General features: G+C 39.8%; 2 protein-coding genes across 4 annotated transcripts in view; one reads left to right on the forward strand and one right to left on the reverse strand.

The window, feature by feature from the left end:
- The window catches only part of LOC104954268 (uncharacterized), a 15,991-nt gene extending 10,783 nt beyond the window's left edge, over positions 1–5,208 (reverse strand). Inside the window, exons 1-3 of one of the 3 annotated variants that reach the window (XM_010781346.1) lie at positions 5,191–5,208; positions 4,122–4,240; positions 1,812–1,843 (exon numbers count right to left, since the gene is read on the reverse strand). In XM_010781346.1, the coding sequence (XP_010779648.1) occupies positions 1,812–1,843; positions 4,122–4,171 (82 nt within the window). In that variant the 5' untranslated portion in view covers positions 4,172–4,240; positions 5,191–5,208. Of the gene's footprint in view, positions 1–1,811; positions 1,844–2,034; positions 2,122–4,121; positions 4,512–5,190 lie in introns of those variants that run through there. The other 2 variants (XM_010781345.1, XM_010781347.1) reach the window with 2 other exon arrangements.
- A 9,390-nt stretch (positions 5,209–14,598) lies between these two features.
- On the forward strand, positions 14,599–16,844 carry c15h3orf80 (chromosome 15 C3orf80 homolog). The gene has a single exon (XM_010781344.1). The coding sequence runs from the start codon at positions 14,952–14,954 to the stop codon at positions 15,612–15,614; it is 663 nt and encodes a 220-aa protein (XP_010779646.1). The 5' UTR covers positions 14,599–14,951; the 3' UTR covers positions 15,615–16,844.
- Positions 16,845–18,601: the final 1,757 nt, after the last annotated feature.

An 18,601-nucleotide genomic window follows, 5' to 3' on the forward strand; every position in this document is an offset into this window, starting at 1 on the left:
CAGTGTTAGTATTGTAATGGCAATTCCTGTTCCTATGTCCTATATCATTTTTGCCATTACTTCACAGAAGGGGTTGAAGAGTGATCCAGACACAAACAGATGACTTGATGGTCCTTTGGTGCAGTTTATAATGAGGTTTATTATCGTTTTACATACCAGGGTTTAATTGTACAGTTTTGTTGTAGTGGTGAGCATCTGCCGGGCTGGTGAAATTGGTATGCTCTTTCCTTCTGTGTCTTCCCGTCACCTGGTCACCTATGACCTCTTTTATAAACCCGGTGCAGCTCAACCCCGCCACCAAGTGTTCAAAAATAATATCGCACTATACGTATAACTTAAATAAACTGACACACCAACAACACCCATAAAATGGCTCCTACAACATCCATGACATTCCTCTGCTTCTTGTGCTAATGGAAAAGGAACCAGCTACATTGCTGACTCTCTAATAAACTACACACCCGCCAGAACACTGTGATCATCAGATGCAGGTCTATTAGAGGTCAGCAGAAAGAAGAAGAAGAAGAAGAAGAAGAAGAAGAAGAAGAAGAAGAAGAAGAAACCGCCTTTGTAAACTACGCCCCAAAACTGTGGAACACGTTACCCAACAATATTAGGGAAGCCAATACGTTAGACATTTTTAAAAGACAGCTTAAAACCTATCTCTTTACCAAAGCAGTTTACTGACTTTACACTATTATACTGCACTATTTCTCTGTGATTGACATTGCACTATTTCTCAATTTTGTAGTCCCCATGTTTTTATGTTTAATTATTTTATCCCACTTTATGTTTTGCTCTTGCTGCTTGTTTTACACTGCTTTTATGTCTTATTTCTTACTGATGAAAAGCACTTTGAACTGCAATCCCTTGTATGAAAGGTGCTATACAAATAAAGTTATTATTATTACTTAGTAATTATGTATCTATTTCTCTAATATATCATTCCGATAACTTGCATATACATTACTCTTATTGCACTATTTCAAACTATTTTTCTTTTTCTATTTACCTGCACTATATTTTTCTGTTTATCTGTGTTATTGTGTTGCACTGTTGGAGAAGCCTGAGACCTAAGATTTTAAATCGGTATAACTACACTGTAGCTATGTTCGTATGACAAAATAAAGAACCTTGAACCTTGCCTCATGTTACCTTACATACACTATGCAAATTAGTTGTACACAATGTGGTAAACATGTTTTACATTTGTGAGAAATAAAGCACTCATATTTGACAGGTAATCTGTATAGATGTATTTTATCTGGCATCTGGCAAGAAGTCAGATCACTGGTTTCTTAATCATCAGCAGTTGCACATGTATTACTGCTGCAGGTTGTTATAAAATGGACATTAATAATGCTATTGGGATTATTCTAGGCCTACTTTGGTAAAGAAATATAAAAGGTCACAAAGCAAATGCTAGAGAAAGGTCTGACAAATATTTGGTGTACAGGTGTGCAGTGTTAGGATATAGCAAATGCAAAACTGCACACCAAAGATCATATGACTGTGCATAAATCTTCCAGCCCTTTAATGCAAATGTATCTGAGAGCAGGAAGGCCAGAGTGAGGTCAGAGAAAGTGGAAAGGGAAAGAAGAAAAGCAGGAAGACAAAAGAAAGATAGATAATAGATGGGGATTTACTACATTTAGATATTACAAAAGGAATGAGAGACGTAGCCCAAACACTGTAAAAAAACAAAGACGCTGATACAGGTAGCTCTACGTCACAACGTGTGCTGTGAGAGAAAGTGAAACCAGAAAGAACAGTGAGGGGGAGGGAAAGAATGAGATTGGTGTGCTGTTTACCTTTGTTTTCCATCGCGGGGACATCTCCGTCTCTGTAGGGCAGAGGAGATAACATTCAGACATCTTTAAGTTACACTCTGGGAGGATTTAAAGAAGGAAGACAGTGAAAGCTCTTAAAACCGTTCAGCTACAGGCTTTTGTAGTATGCCACTTCTGCTTTCACATAGGAACACAAAAGGCACATACAAAAACAGGAAGTGTGTACATGCTGCCTTCATCTCACTTTTTCACACAACCCATCCTGTTGGGTGATAGATTCACCTTTCCACCTCAACTCCCACACTGACCTACTTTCAGAGCAGTGTCGATGGTACAGCCATGGAAAGATACTGGTGGTTACTTTCCTCATCAAACAAAACTGGTCTGGACACTTTTTCTGCTTTCATTACTCAAACAAAGCAAGGGGATTGGACGATTTATATTCAGAGTTGAACCTCTATTTACTTTAAGTGGCATCATATTGTGTTGATTTGATCATAAGGTTTCATCCAAGTATCGATATCTGCACTGTAGCTTTGCGGAATTGATTCCAAGCACATCATTCTAATTTATTGAATGTGATTGTCTATACATCTGCATTACCGTTTTAAACATATATGAAAAGGATTTTATCAAAAACCTGACATTAGTTTCAACCATATCACCCGGTCGTGCACAGCGGGCATGAATACCTGATGCTCCTGACTTTTTAGCCCCCTAAATGTTTTTGATATGTGCTCCACTATCCATGAATATAGTATATCAAACAAACAATGAGCCCAATCCATGTCATGTGTAATGCTGTGTTTGAGCAGATGACTGGTGCAACCTGTTGACGCAGGCTCAGCTTCAACAAGAGGAAACACGCCTGAGATCCGTCAGGGGGAATAGACAGAGAGCCCAACCTAGAAGATGAACAAGGTCACCACCAGCAGGCATGGAAAAGTGTAGCAGCGTGGCGATCAAAAGAAAAATATGATCTATCAGGAAAAGGATTCTAAAGACTGGACGAATTAGGTTATTTTATTTAGCGTCTGTTAACCCTGATAAGGCCCTGTGGTTTCCTTCGCTTTCAAACATATGTCCAGGAAACAATGTGTTCTCCTCCTCTTCAAGGTCAGCTCTTTCTCTCTCTGCCAGATAGTCAAAGCACAACAACAGCAAGGCTCATTAGTTGCCATGGTAATCTTCTCTTCCTATTAGCAAAGTTCTCCTTTGCGAAGCTCTGATGTGTTCAGACAATAAATAAACTCCCTGCACAAGTTCTCAGACTTCCTCTGCTCTCACTTGTTTCTATCTTACTCCCACAAAATATGATAACCCAGTCCTCTGCATCTGGCTGAAAGATAAAAGCTGCAGCAATGAAATACTTTCTACAACTTGTGCAAACACAATGAATTGAGAGGACATCTGTGTGCAGATAAACAAATGTCAGTTGGCTTCCACCTAATACAGGAAAAGTACAACAACAACAATTGTGTCTTTCTACTGATTTTCCAATAAGGTAAATTAAACTATATAAATGTCCCTGGATATAATTTCGCTAATGCTTTAAAAGTTCTATCAAAGTGTTGTGGCATTGTGAATTCAGGGACTTGTATAGCCCTCATCACTGGTTCAATGATACCCTTGCAAACATGGTAGCATTCACAGAGGACAATGAGTCATGAGTCATCAGTATCACCTGTCTGTGGTTGACAATACAGCTGATATAATAACTATTAAAGAGATGGTATGAATCATGCATTGCATCATAAACCATTCATTTAAAACTGTCAGCAGGAAGTTATAGTGGAGTGTGTACTAGTCCACTGTATGATAGGTTACACAGGGGCATGTTTTCTCTCTTACAATATTCTATACTGATTTTCAAGTTTATTTACAACATCTAATCTGTTACAAAAATTGGTATACAACGTTTTATATGTATTGCTTTACAACTTAATCTTTTTTTTTATCAATCGCTCTCCAATTGCCCCCTTCGAACAGCTTGATGTTACGTTGTTTTCAGTGAGTCGTCGCAATATAACAACACAAAAGCGTTCAGCGCAAACAGACAACAACAAAGGTGTCTCACTCCAGTCACTTTTTATTTGAACATATATTCAATTACACGAGAATATAACGCGGAGGAACTCATTTGTCAATGTTTATAAATGCACAAACACATGAGCTCAGAACAGACAGCAACAAAAGACACCACTTCCTGTTTTGAAGCGACACGATTTAAGCGCGCATCCTGTGCATGCATACTGTCTGAAAGTACAGCACGAACACTTTTGTAAAGCCAAAAGAAGAAACCTGTGTGTTAATATATCAAAAAAGTCTTACCCGTCCTCCAGGTGAGAAGCCGCTCCGCAGCTCGCCATCTTCGCCACCATCCTCCTGTGTAACCGGACCCAGTTACACTCTCTGTCCACCCAGCGTGCAGCGGCTGCGCATTAAAGCACCTGAAAGGCAATATGATCCTATCATCTGCTATCAGTATCTTGTTAACACGCAGGACAGTAATTGGAAGTAATGGTCATCGGAGCCCTCGTGGCTGAACTGCTTCTTATCACTTTGGTGCAGCATCCACAAGCAAAGCATCTGGATTCGACCGGAAAAAAATAAATATTCCAAAAAACCATATAGAAATCAACCGTTTTGCAGAGTATATGTGAATGTTTTGTTTCCTCTTACAAACACGGTGCTTGTGAGCAAACAATACCTCAACACAGATGTTAACATCATCATGACGTTCATAACTGCGCTTTTTTATAGCACAATGCGCAGCTTTCAAGACTAGCGATGGCTGCGCAGTTGCAGCGCAGTGCATGGAGAAGCAATACTGAAGGCAACATGTGGGCGGGGCCCAAAATCCCGCCTTTTGCACGGTCTCCGTAATGTTATGTTGATGATTTACAGACTGACTGACTTTCACTAGATACCAAGAATAAAGTAATCCCTGGTCGAATAGATAAGGAGATGTTTGCTGTTGCATTAAATACAAGATTGAAATCTGCTACATGTCTAGCCCTGTTGTTTGTGGAGTGAACAGCTAGAATAAAAGGAAAACAATTAACATTTTAGACCACATTCATAATCATTGTCTTGCATTACTTCGCACCAAGGTTTAACCATAGGGTTTAGGGTTTATTCTACAAGCAAATAGGCTATCCCAGTAAAGTAAAGTAGGCCTATACAAAAACTAGAAAGGGAGTTGTAAAACAATAAACAATATTAGCTTATTTTGTTTCCCCTGCTTAAAAAGAAGACCGCTGCGTTCTTCTGAGACGTATTTTTTAGCTGCTGATTTTCTCCCACATGTAAAGAAGACTAAAGGAAGAGGGGCAAGAGCACTCCACAATACAACACAGAAAGCGGGAAAACCTATATACAGTATATGGGGAAAACATACACGATTGCAGAACTGCAATACCCAGCAGACACCAGCAGATGTCGCAGTAGACAACAAAACAAGAAGTAGAACTCAGCAGAAAAAACACGCTTCCTCAAATGATCTTGCAGAAGATCACATTCAAACTAGATTCATGACGGTTCAACTAATAAGAGTTTCAACATAAAATAAAGTTGAAATAAAAATAATTTAAGTGTCAATCCGTGGCAAAAGCTCACTGTACATCACCGAGAGCTCTCTGTGAGCGTCTGAAATGTCCACACATTGATCTTTTTTCCTTTTCCTCTATCTCGATTTGCTCGTCCAACTTTCACGGATAGATGAAAAAAAAGAAGTTTGCAGCAATGAGGGAGGAGAAAGAGATATGCTGGAGACTTACAGGGACATTATCCAAGTTTCAGAGTCTAAAGGGAGAGATCATTTCCTTGGTGCAAGGAGAGACAGCAAAACATTAGACTCAGTGGCGAGACGATACCACCAATACCTCAGGAAATAAGAGGAGATAAAGTGAGAGAAGTGGAGGGAAGGGGAAAATAGAGAGAAAAGGACGAGAAAGGTCAGAAAGACGAGACAGTGGGTTGTGAGGAGACTAGGTAAATACAATTATGCTCAGTATATTTCATTTCATTTTTGTTTGTCCCGCTCATGGTACGCAAAACCAAATGTATAATAATTGCCACAAAACATGACTCTACCAAAACACCATTGAGCGAAAAGGAGCAGGGAGAAGAATACAATCTTATGTGACCTGCCCCTTTCTAAAAAAAATAAAAATAAATACAAATAGATGGTCTGCCCTTCATAATAATATATATATATACTTTTTTTTTCACAGCCAAACATAACAGTATCTTAGGATACTAAGAGAAACACACACTTGACGGTTAACGGAAAGAAACAAAACAACACCAAAACATATCATGTATAAAGAAAATAAAAGTGCAACACCCTCATCTGAGTCCTACTGGAGAAGAAGGTGGAAAGACGCATGATGATAATAATAACAACAATGGCAATGGGACCCGCAAATACAGAAGAGACATCACATCAAAGACATCAAAAACATGAAGGACCAGAGTAGACTTATTCACATTCTGCTTCATATAGTCCCATCTTTCTTAATTTATACAACTTCTTTAACTGAATATAAGAAGAAGGGAAGTAGTTATTCAAATTATTTAAACAACAGCTTGTAAGATTTAGGGGGATATTTTGGCAGAAATTGAATATTATAATCATGATATGTTTCCATTCCTTTAGTATTTGATCCCCATCCCCTCTGATCCACATGTAGAAGTGTCCTTGAAGTGTGAATGCAAAGGCAAAACACCAAAATCCAATTTACTAAAGTTGACATTGCCAACAGTGTCATACAACATACCGTATACGACATAGTGCATGTGAATGTTGGTCTCTCCTTAGCAGGTAGCACGTGTAATGGCAGCATATGCTTCCAATGTATGAATGTGAATGCTGACTTGCTAGAAAAGAGCTATTCAAATGCAGTCCATTTACCTATTACTTTGGGAACAGATCCTCTTTACAGGGTCTAACATGTAGCACCTCCGAAGGGGGAGGGGTATTCAGTTGGTTGCAATTTACATCCTCAACACTAGATGTCACTAGGCCCTACACAAAAGTTAGGACTTTGTCTTTAGGATTTGACTACCTAAAGAGTTGATTTGACTTTTAGACAATAAAAGGATACTTACCCTCAGATCATTAAATTATTAAAGGCCTAAGACTAGAAACGGTTTAGAAAGGGGTACATTTTCTGTATCTGTTTCACATGGGTTTCACTTCCAGTGCCACACCCCAGCATTTTTTTAAACCTGTGTTGTTCAATTTATCAATCAGGAACAATAAAGTGTACTGATTGACCAATACTATCATATTTTGAGTCATGCAACTAATGTGGCTAAAATGCTGAGCTGTTGTGCTTTCGCTCACAAAGAGATGGTTCATTATTTGCAAATGGACATTTAATGCACTGTTTTGGTATGTATTGGTGGTTTGAAGATTTTGCCAATGTAATTATCATGCGAAGTGTTGATACACTAAAAATACTTGGTTTTTTACTTGCATGTCAAATTTCAAAGACTTGAGACTTGACTTGGACTTGATCCAAAACATTGTCACTCACCCTGAAATGCATACTTTATATCAATATTGTGTAATGATTGAGGTATATTTAAAAAGAAAAAGGTATTGGTATTTTTCAAAAGAAACAACTGATATCATATTCTAATCTCTACTGTAGCTCAGTTAAAACAGTAGTTAATTTTGTGTGTGTGTGTGTGTGTGTGTGTGTGTGTGTGTGTGTGTGTGTAGACAGGGCTTTTTTTTGTACAGATTGACCAACCTGGTTGGAAACGATGATGTCAAACACCCTAGACGTATAATATGAGCCCTCATTGTGCAGACTCATTATCCATCACATAGACACACACTCAAAATGACACACAAAAACACAAGCACTCACATATGAGGACACACGGTCAGGCAGGAAAAAACCCATAACCTCTGTTCTCCAACATTGCCTTTATAACATACATGTATTCACACACACAGATGCAAAAAAGGTTTCCTCTTACTCTTGAGGAACTCCTTATCCTTTCAATTTCAATGGGTCATTTTGCTATCCGGCCTGAGTTATCACGGGAAAGATCCAGAGTAACAAAAGAGCCATGGCGGCTGCAACCCTGCATAAAGAAGCTGGAGAGAGGGGAACACGCACAAAGAGTAACACCTTAGCATATAGAAAATGGGAGAGAAGCTCTGGAAATCATCCAGCCATGACAGATTTCAGGGGCATCCTCATTCAATCTCATACAACGCATAATGTATAATGCATGGGCTAAGAGTTGATGGAGATACTCCATATGGAAGCACGGAAGCCCAATAACAGGGCAGTGTTGTATTTCATGAAATGTAAGTTGATGTAATCAAAGTTAACTCTATGACTTGGATTTAATTACACAAACAACTTTGTACTGAACTTCTACCTAACCTCATTTTCTTTATCCAAGTCCTCCCTATTCTCTGTTTGTTCTTTATTTTTATACGTGTGTGTTTTTCAGAAGTTACCTCTGTTTGCTGTTGCCGTCGTCTTTTTTTCCACGTGTTGAGATGTTTTATGAGTCCCTTGGGCTTCTTTTCATCTCACCCACACAGTTTACACTTCTTTTGTTCTCTATTTTCAGTGTGTTGTGATTTTAGATGAGAAAATAAACCAAGGAAACTCTTCCCTTTTGTGTGTGTTTTTGTTGACACAAAGGTGACATTTATTTTCTAGCTACAATTTTCCATTGAGTGGACAATTGTACCTAACTTCCTTCTATTTGGCATGCAATACTTGATCTTAATGTGATCGATCCCAATTTAAAGTAAAACGTTTTGAGCAATCTCTCATAAGTATATGATGACGCACCCACCAAAAAGTGCATGAAGATGAAGAAGTTAAGCTTTACAATTAATATTTCTTGTTGTAGTATGTGTTCTTTGTGAAGGAAATAAGAGTTAGTCCCAAATAAATCTGTATCATGTGTAAACTGTGTTCTCTGAGAGCACAGCTGTCCTTGATGATGTTAGTGTTTAACACCTACACAGTGTTACTAAGAGGGTCTTGGGACCATTTCATTGTTTCTCCTTTCACAAGAGAGGATCGGCTTTAATTGTTTGAGCGTTTTCACATATTACCAGATTTCCTGTCTCTGGACATCCATAAAACTGGATGGAGGGAAGAAACAGGAATGGAGGCCATAATTTAGGCAAAAAGGGTTATAAAGAGAGTTTAGTGTCTGCATGGTCTCTGGAGAACTCAGATGTGCCTACCCCTCTCCCTTTCTTCCCTCACATTAGTTTAAACCCTCCCTTCTCTTACACAAACCCTCCACTTATTGCTCCTTATTATACTTAGCCTGTCAGCGTTTCTGTGTAATGTATGTTGTGTCATGGCCTCTTTCTCTTTTTATCTTTCCCGCTTTGTTGCTCCCACATTTTGGAGCCCTTAGGGAACCCTGTGTATTTAGGGGCCACGAAAAGGAGAATACTGGGACAACTGTGGGCGTTTGGTAGGAGGGACGCGACTGAAGGCCACGGTCTAGTCACCTTCAGAGACGCAGACCCCCCCTCCTTAAGGGGTGACTCAATGCAGTAGTGCGGAGGCAGGGGGTCAAAAATCCCCTGCCCTCCGCCTCCACTCAAAACATGTGGGAATGGGAAAACTTTATCCTATATTTAACCTCCAGGTGTCTGTCTGGTTTACGTGTGTGTGTGTGTGTGTGTGTGTGTGTGTGTGTGTGTGTGTGTGTGTGTGTGTAGCAGTGGGAGTCCCAGTAACTGAGTCATATGCAGCTGTGTGTCGGTAGACGGCTTATCTTATAGGGGATGATGAGTTTGCCGTTGTTTTGTGGGCTTGGTTGGGGCTTTTAGCAGTTTAGGAAAAGCTGTGTGAATGACCTTAAAGGCTCCAGCCTCACCTCCCTCTGATGAGAACTTGCCTCATGAAATCTGTCTCAGGTTAGTGTGTGTGCATTTGATTTGTGTGAAATGCAAATAATTAAATCCCATAATCTGCCGTCAGCTATATTATATTTAAAAAGTTGAATGAAAGACAGCCCACCTTGTTATAAAGAGTAAAGAATTGTCCCTCTATAGTTAATACATAATTTTTACAAAGACAGTTACATTAGCCAGGTTTAAGATCTAAGGCTGGTTAATGATAGGAGGTAAAAGTCAGTAGTTGATATACTGTATGTCTATATAAATATTTCCTGGCAACATTAATTTTCTATTCAAACAGAAAGCAACAATGCTGAGTCAAATCACTTAGTGCTATTACCCATCAAACCATTCTGAATGATAGCTGCGTATTAGGGCCTATGGCAGCCTTATACAGTTTTCACTGTAAAATCAAAAAGCCCAGCTCAGCATAAACCTACCAACTCTAAGATTTATTAAGAGCACCGAGAGTGGTTCCCCTGAGACATAAAAAGGTTTTTACCCCCCCCCCCCCTCTCTCTCTCTCTTCTGTTAAAGATCTTTGGCCTCTTAGAGGAAGTTTCTCCTCAAAGGAAGTCAGATTCTCATTTTTCTTCAAGCCAAAAACGACACGCTCTGAGAACAAGCCACATAAAAGGTAAGAGTCAAACGCTTTCTTTAAAACGTATTTGCCAGAATTTACCACATCCACACGCTTGCTCTTTTGAGTCTTGAAGAAAAGTTTTAAAAGGAAATCTGTCCCGTAACCTGTTTCACATATCATCCCTTCTCTCTTCATTTGCCATGTCCCACTCAACCACATCATCTAGTAAAAAAAATGCTTAAAACATTACGACACCCACACAACAACGTGAAACACAAATATAGTTGCCCCATACTCTCAACACACACACACACACACACACACACACACACACACACACACACACACACACACACACACACACACACACTCTCTCTCTCTCGACACACACACGAGAGACACTACTTGTTACGTATACGTTATAATATGTATGTACTAAGTAACGTAAGTTAACTCACACACACACACACACACACACACACACGTACACACACACACACACACACACACACACACACACACACACACACACACACACACACACACACACACACACACACACACACACACACACACTTAAAGACCTCTGAGCCAGCAGAGCGATAAGATTAGAGGAAGTACGTGGGTGTGAAATAGCTGTGGTGTGAGACTTTCTGGGTTCACACAATCTACATCGACTGCAGGCCCTGCTTTTTATTAGAGTTCAAACTGATGGGAATACACAGACACTGATGACACCCACACTAGTATCCTGCGTTTCTGACACACAAACAAAATAAACAAGCCAAAACATATATCCCCCATAGTCTATAAATACAGACAAAACTGTTGTAACAAGTTCTAACACAATATATTTCAGATGTGTGTGGACAATGCTGTATGACTATGGCATGTCAAGTTCAGTTAGTGCCCTTCAATACAGTACGTAAAGAAGCTAAACAGGCTTTAGTTGGTCTCAGGGCAGTAACCCTGAGGTCGTGACTTCTGCTCTCGTGCCAACAAAGTGTAAAACCCAGAACCATCAGTGGGTCTATTAACAAAGCCTGAGGCTGGACAAGGCTTTCTTTGTTTCATAATTAATGCAAACGCGATAACCGTGACATTGACAGTTGGGCGGTCCGTACATCAACGTCTCATGACACATGAAAATGAACGCTGCCATTCATCATCGCCCAGGCCTAATGGACCCCATAAAACTGAATTATTAAGCACAACACAAGAGACCTTTGTAGCAGATTAATGGAAGCATAGAGCACAGCACATTTATAACAGTAATATAGTCTAGTCGCTGTGTTATCGCCTTAATTGTTAGCCATACAGGAGGCTGCAACTTCAAATTATTTTGTCAGTAAACGCAACAGAAGCAGTTCCCTTCTTTTGTTGCTGGTGGTAACAGATTTGTTCTGTGTGCCAATAAAGCACAATACATTTGATTACATTGGTGAATTGTGATGCCTATTCATCTCAATTCTTGTCAACATCTGTCAACCGGCAACTACAGTACGTGTCTGGTGTCACATGACTTCTGTTAGAGCAATGACACTCAACTTTCTGTAAATATGCGTTCTGGGATGTAGTTGGTCTCCAATTAGTTTGATGTGTTTGACGTAAAGTTGATCCTAGATGGATTGAGACAAAGAAGTGGAGGAGGTAGAGAATTTTGTGGAGGTTTTCAGTAAAAGTGGGGAAAGGGGCAGGGTGCGGTGAGCAGGAGACAGACTTGAGGAGAAGAAATATTCAGAGCAATAAGACGAGAGAAAAAGGAAATTGGCATATTTGTATTTATTGTTTAAAATGGAAATATGACTATGTAATATACTTTCAGTTATACTTAACATTTGCCACAGTTCATTTTTATGTTACTTTCCATTTCATAATTGCTTACATGGGTAGGATTTGGATGTGATTGAAATGGTTAATAGCCTCACGTTGTTCTCTGTACTCTAGAGCATTTTTCCACTTTCCAGTCACAGCAGTCAAAGCTGTGTTTAAAAATAGCAGTTGTTCCCTATGCATGTCAATAAGAGCCTATACAAGCAGTAGAATAGCAAAAGTGCTGGGAAAGCCCTCATAACAAAGAAACTGACGAGGGTTTCTCTCAGAGCCAATGTCCACAGGCTATTGATTGTCTATTTGTTTATTCGGTTAGAAGAGTGCCTTGAGATCATGTTTCCCTAATCGAGGCAGATTACTGAAAGAAATACGATGCTGCATAAATTAGGTTGCATGATGTTACCCTTCTACTGAATTTCACGTCATAATGCTCCAGTAATTAGATTTAGTGTTTTGTGCATTAGGCCTTGTTCAGGAACAAAAAACAAAAAACAGACCGGCTATTAGTGACAAAGAGTAACATGAAGACAGGAGGGGGTGAAATGTTCCCGTAATTTAAAAAGATTCCATGCATGATTTACACCATGAGGACTGGATAAAAGACTGTTGAGGCCAAATCTCATTACAAAGATCAGTGATTTATTGGAAATAAAGTAACAAGTGTTCTTTGTTCACTCCCATTATCATAAATCCTTCCTTCGGATCCTTTCAGATCCCATAAGGACACACAGCTTTGAAAGTGACCTTGGTCCCTCCATGTCACCCCTGTAGAAAAGTATTCACATTGTCAGATTTATTTTGCAGTACAACAAAGTATGCAGACTGGTTTAAGAAATCAGTTAATATGCTGTTATTGTAGAGCAGCTTACTAAGCCTCTATCATAGTTGGATGTTATCCAGAGACATCTTTAGTATAAATTAACACGTTGGGCGAGGAGACTGTCGTTTCAACTGGAGATTTCGTTTTATGGTTATGTTCTCAAATGCTGCAGACACATGGTCCTCTAGGGTGATGGTGGACCGATGTGATTCCAGACACTCTTCTAATGGGGGCCATTACAACCCACACTGCAGGATCTATTCATTTTTTATGAGAGGGGTAGATCTGTCGGCGCCTCATATTGGTGAAAGTCATCATGTTCGTACAGGATTCAGTAAGCTGCAAGCTTTATGTTCAGCATTTTGAAGTCGGATCTGGGGACTTACATGAAGTTTGAGTACATTTACACAAGTACTGTACTTTTATAGCCAACTTTGATTTGAGATGGAACTATCATACTTTTGACTCCACTACAATTATTTGACAGTTTTGTTATTAAAAAGGCTACCTAACAAATTAAAGTTTTATACGAGGATCTTAAAACACAATAGGCACTGTTAAAGATCAGTGTTAACTGTTTAATATAATATAAAACAGTTAAAATTAGCTTCACCTAATCCAAATACAATGGCAAAAGGATACTTTCACGTTAAAGCATCAGACATAACAGTCTTATGATTTAAGCTAATTCCCTCATGGGAACTACTTTCTTGCAAGATGAGTAGGGCCTATTTTTACTTTTGATGCTTTAAAAAGGGAAACCTCTTAAATTAATAATGGCCATATGTCATTTCCATGGCCTATTAAAGTTTAATCAATATTCGTGAACATGATCTTCTCTCTTTCAAATCCAGAAGGCAGAGAAGGAAGTCTTAAATTGTGATGTCATCAAGTATTACGTCTGAAGCGGCTCCATAGACAATAACTGTATAGGACTGATTTTGATCACAGAATGTTTGTTTTAATTTCAATTCCAGAATGAGCTTTAATCTATTATAGTGTTCAAAGTTAAATTCAAATAAACTATCCCTGTATCCTCAGAACAATTGACTGGCTGCTCTTGTGTTATCTTTACCATATTTCCCAATTCATTGTTTATGCAGCATCCTCAGACCTGCATAATGAAATCCCAATTGTTTGCTATAGTGCTGTAGTTTTTGAATTTGGTAGATAGTTGTTCATGTTTACATATACAGTATTTATATTTAAGGATCTAAATCCTCCCTCAACCACTGTGGAATGATGACTATTATACTGTAGATTTCTCACTCTCCTATGGTCATTCCCCCTAAATGTACAGAATTCCTTAATCAAACAAGATTGATATTATGGCTCTGCATAAAACATGCATTGTTCTGAGTGGGGGTTGTTGTATTTGGGGTCACAATAAAACCACCCGCACTCATGTCCTCTTGGGCAGGAAAGTTCAGGTAAAGTTGAAAGAGGTTTAATTTACACACGACATCTATTGCACGTCTGTCTGTCCTGGGAGAGGGAATTCTCCCCCATTAACTTTGGGGTTTTCTTTAAAGTTTTTTTTCCTGTCCAATTTCAGGGTCCAAGGACAGAGGATGTCATATTTGTAATCATTCTGTACAGACTGTAAAGTCCACTGAGACTAATGTAAAATGTGTGATATTCTGCATAAATAAACTTTGATTGATTGATTGAAAGTGACAACCTCAGATGCTGTGGACCAGCAATGTGGGTTTCATTAGACTGTTAATGACCATCCATACGTAATGATGTAAGAGTAGCCTATGATTCCCATCAATGCTCCAACATACACTGATGCTGCTCCTCCACTCGTATCGACCTTATAACAGCAGACAGGTCTTCCTCAGTGGAGGGGGGGCACCTGCTGTCCCGCGTTGCACTGGCTGTGATGAGAGCAGCATACATTAAAAGTGTACAGCTGGAAGGAAAGGCAGACCTGTAACACCTGATCGGACTTATAATATTAGCACGCACGGGAGACGCAACACGTCCATTAGGCTTCTTTCCATCCCGGGAGACCACAACATGATCTCGTCTTGTTTGCCAGGCGGCGGCAGGATAACGTGCAGGACCACTGGCACCTTTTTGTCGGCGTGTCTGGTCTCCGCTTGTCATGCTCTCCGGACCTGCGGGGAGGTCCAGTGCGGCGATGGCCACCAGTGCTGTCCGCCCATCGCCAACGGGAACGGCAGTGCCAACTCCGCGGTGCGCTGTTGCAAGCTCCCTATCCACATATTCTTCGACAACGTAGGTTGGTTCACGCGGAAGCTGTCCGGCATCCTCATCCTGTTGCTGCTATTCGCCATGGGCTACTTCATTCAGAGGATCATCTGCCCGCGGCCCCGCCGGCCTCCGCACAATGACCGCAGCGAGGAGCCCTCCCTCTTTCACGGGCACGCATCAGCGTCCCAGGACTCCCTGCTGGACCGGTACCCCGAGTACAGCCTCGGGGACTTTGCCTCTCCGAACCTGCCAGCATACGACGAGGTCAAATATTTGCCCACGTATGAGGAAAGCATGCAGGAGATGCACAGAGACCGGTCCGACGATAACTTGCTGTCTGAAAACGAGAGTATCGGGCAGGGCAGGGAGAGAGCCGCGGGACCGAGCGCCACGGAGCAGAGGCGGGAAGTCCTCGAGGAGACTGCACCGCAACACAGCCCGAGGACATCCCGGAACTCTGTCTGAGCCCGGGCAAAGCTCTAGAGACAATATAGCACTCTTATTTTAATATTATCAGGGTAGTTATCTTGCAGAGATATAAAATCAAGTGCAATTATAATCCTGAATGTTAAGAATAAAGAAGAAGGCTGAGAAAATGTACGTGTTTTGTAAGATTATGGCGGATTTATCGTCTTTTGTATGCAAATGACCGCCTGGGTTAAGTAAAGGGGATTATGAAGAAAGCGAAGGCGGCTGAAGTTGAAGGTCTCTGTGGCAGGGACAGCTAATTTGGCTCCGGTACAATCGCATTAAGATTTACTTCAACACCTTCATTTTAAGCAGCACTGTGAGACGGTGTTATTCTTATGTCAAATTCTCGGCCTTTCTTTGTCTTAATGTTAAATGTTCTGCTGAACCCGACAGACATGGTTTTCTTTTATATATTCTTTATTGAATGTGCAACCAAAAGGAATAATATTTAGATTTGTATTTCCCACCATACCCTGGAATGTGTGCTGAAGTAGGGAGTGAAGGGACGAATATCAATTTTAATACTTTCTGCAGTTTTCCTTATCAGCAAGCTTTAGAGCCATTTCATTTAAAAATATTTCATCAGCATGAAAGCAATATTTTCCTCAAACTGCCTCACACACATGCACATTCACACAGTTCAGAGGGAAATGATAGATGAGTATTTTATCAGTGACCTGAGCCATGTCGCCTACAGCAAGAGCTAGTCACAGCAGAAAAGTGATGTTTTTTTTTTTTTAAATGCTCTGATGCTGTGAACCATGTGTCCGCTGCTACATATTAGTATCTTCTAGGTTCTAAAATGAGTAAAGCTATGGCAAATATTACAGCCGGCATGTGATATGGTGTAAGCTTCCAAAGTTGTGTTTTAATGTAAGTCAAACAAGGTCACAACTGCTGCCCCAAGCAGAACTAACACCCTACAGCACAGACCAAACGAAGGACAAGACAGATGAGATCTATCAGAGACAGGAGGCAGTCCATTCTTTGTTCTGGTAAAGTGGACTGAGCATACCATATCAATTTGTATGTTAACTTAAATGTGTTACTGTTACTTGCTGGTTTGCATAACTGTCTAATAAGAAAATATATTTTTGGGGTTCTGGAAAATTGAAAACCAAACTGACACCACACACACCTCATTACATCAAGCTAAATGGCCTGTTTACCAAGATTAAAGTTTGAAGGGTCTATTTAACTTTTCATTAAAATGCCTCATTATTGTATATTGAAAAAGCTCCTTTGTCATTGTCACTTTAATTTGACATGTGTGAATGGTCACATTTGTCTTTCGTTCTCTCAAACACAGACTTGAAAAACATTAGTATATTTCATGTCCCAGGCCAAACAAGTAGAAGTCAATTACAATCAGACATTGTAAAACAAATGACGTAAACATTATATTCTCATCCTTAAACAATAATCAAAATAGTTGCAAATTCATTTATTCTAACTTCAGTTACATAAAACAAAATGTTTCGACCGAGGGCAAATATATACAGCAACTTATTTACCTAAGTGCTGTTAGTGTATAAACTGTGAAGCTTTATTAACCTTTACTTTCTTTAATGTTCCTTTAACTGTGAATCACTGCGTTTAAAGCAACCAGTCACCTTCACCTTATGAAATCTGCCATCAGAAAGACAAACTGATATTGTTTGGAGTGTAATAACTGACATTTTATCAAATCACTCTTCTTCACCAATAAACTTCAATTTTGGCCAAGTGTAGCTATTCAAATACAGAGAAAGTTGCTGCTAAAGCATTTTTATCCGTGGTCTTCACAATTAGAGACCTTGAGCTTCTCTAATGCTCCCGACACTAGAAGTCTGAGTGGGATTGTGGTGGCGTGAGTAATCTGACACTGCCAGACCATGATGGCAAAGCCAATAGTGAACACTGATGGATTTCCTTTCCCGAGGGATATTTGTGGGTGGCTGCAGTTTGCACTTAAAAGCATAAATCCATGCCTAAAGCCCACAAATGGGTAGATCAGGTGGAGTATGTGACTTTAAGATGCATAAAGCCATATGCAAGTCCTATACTCAAACCATAAAAGGTGTGAATTTTGAACTTCAGGATGTCCTTGGAGCTATCGCAGTTCATTATGAACTAAACTGTAAAAGTGGGTTGAGGAGCAGAGGGCATATCCAGTCTCCTACAGTTCCCAGCATGAGACTTGAATCAGATATTGTGGGACATCCACTGGCAGAGGAGAGGACAGGGATATATTTGGTTTTCTATTCCTTAAATCAAAACATATACTGCACGCACAAACATACTGAGCGGCACTGACAGAGACACAGGGAAAAATACACAGGGCACAAGCAACATTGAATACTGCGTCAGGGAGTCACTGGACCAAAGAACGGATCAACTATAAAAGGTCAAATCAATGAGCATTAACCTCCTCATAAATATGATCCACTAAGTGTATTTTGTAGTTGAGCTTCATTGTTTGGCCATCAATCTAATTTCTTAGAACTTGCAAGTCATTGTACATGGATATACAGCTCAGTGGCTTAATAAAAGTATAATATCTGTTTATTTGTTTGTTCTGTGTAGTTTCAAAGATATGAAATGCGGTACAAGTCTATTTACTGTTCAGTAAATAGCACTGAGAGTCAAAAGTGTAAAGATTGGAAATCTAATTGGACCATTTTATTCCTAATTTACAGTTGAGGCTTAGCATGTTTATTTATAATTGTATTCTATTTTAATGAATTCATTACCAAAATGCAAAAAAAAACGTAGTCATGCGAGGATGTATAAATACAACACATTGTTCATTTCGATTTTTCAGTGTGTGTGGCCTCTCTCGTGGTAATGCAAGTGAAATATGACTCCCCGCTGATAAGCCCTTTCATAAGTTAATGTTGTTTGGCCCGGAGGAGTAGGTTTATCACACAGTGAGTAAGCTTCCAAAGAAAGTGGATGGAGGGAGTAAAATATGAAGAAGAAAGTGAGTCAGAGAGAAACTT

Source organism: Notothenia coriiceps, unplaced genomic scaffold (genome assembly GCF_000735185.1).
Source record: "Notothenia coriiceps isolate Sejong01 unplaced genomic scaffold, NC01 NC01_scaffold00023139, whole genome shotgun sequence".
NCBI lineage: Eukaryota > Metazoa > Chordata > Actinopteri > Perciformes > Nototheniidae > Notothenia > Notothenia coriiceps.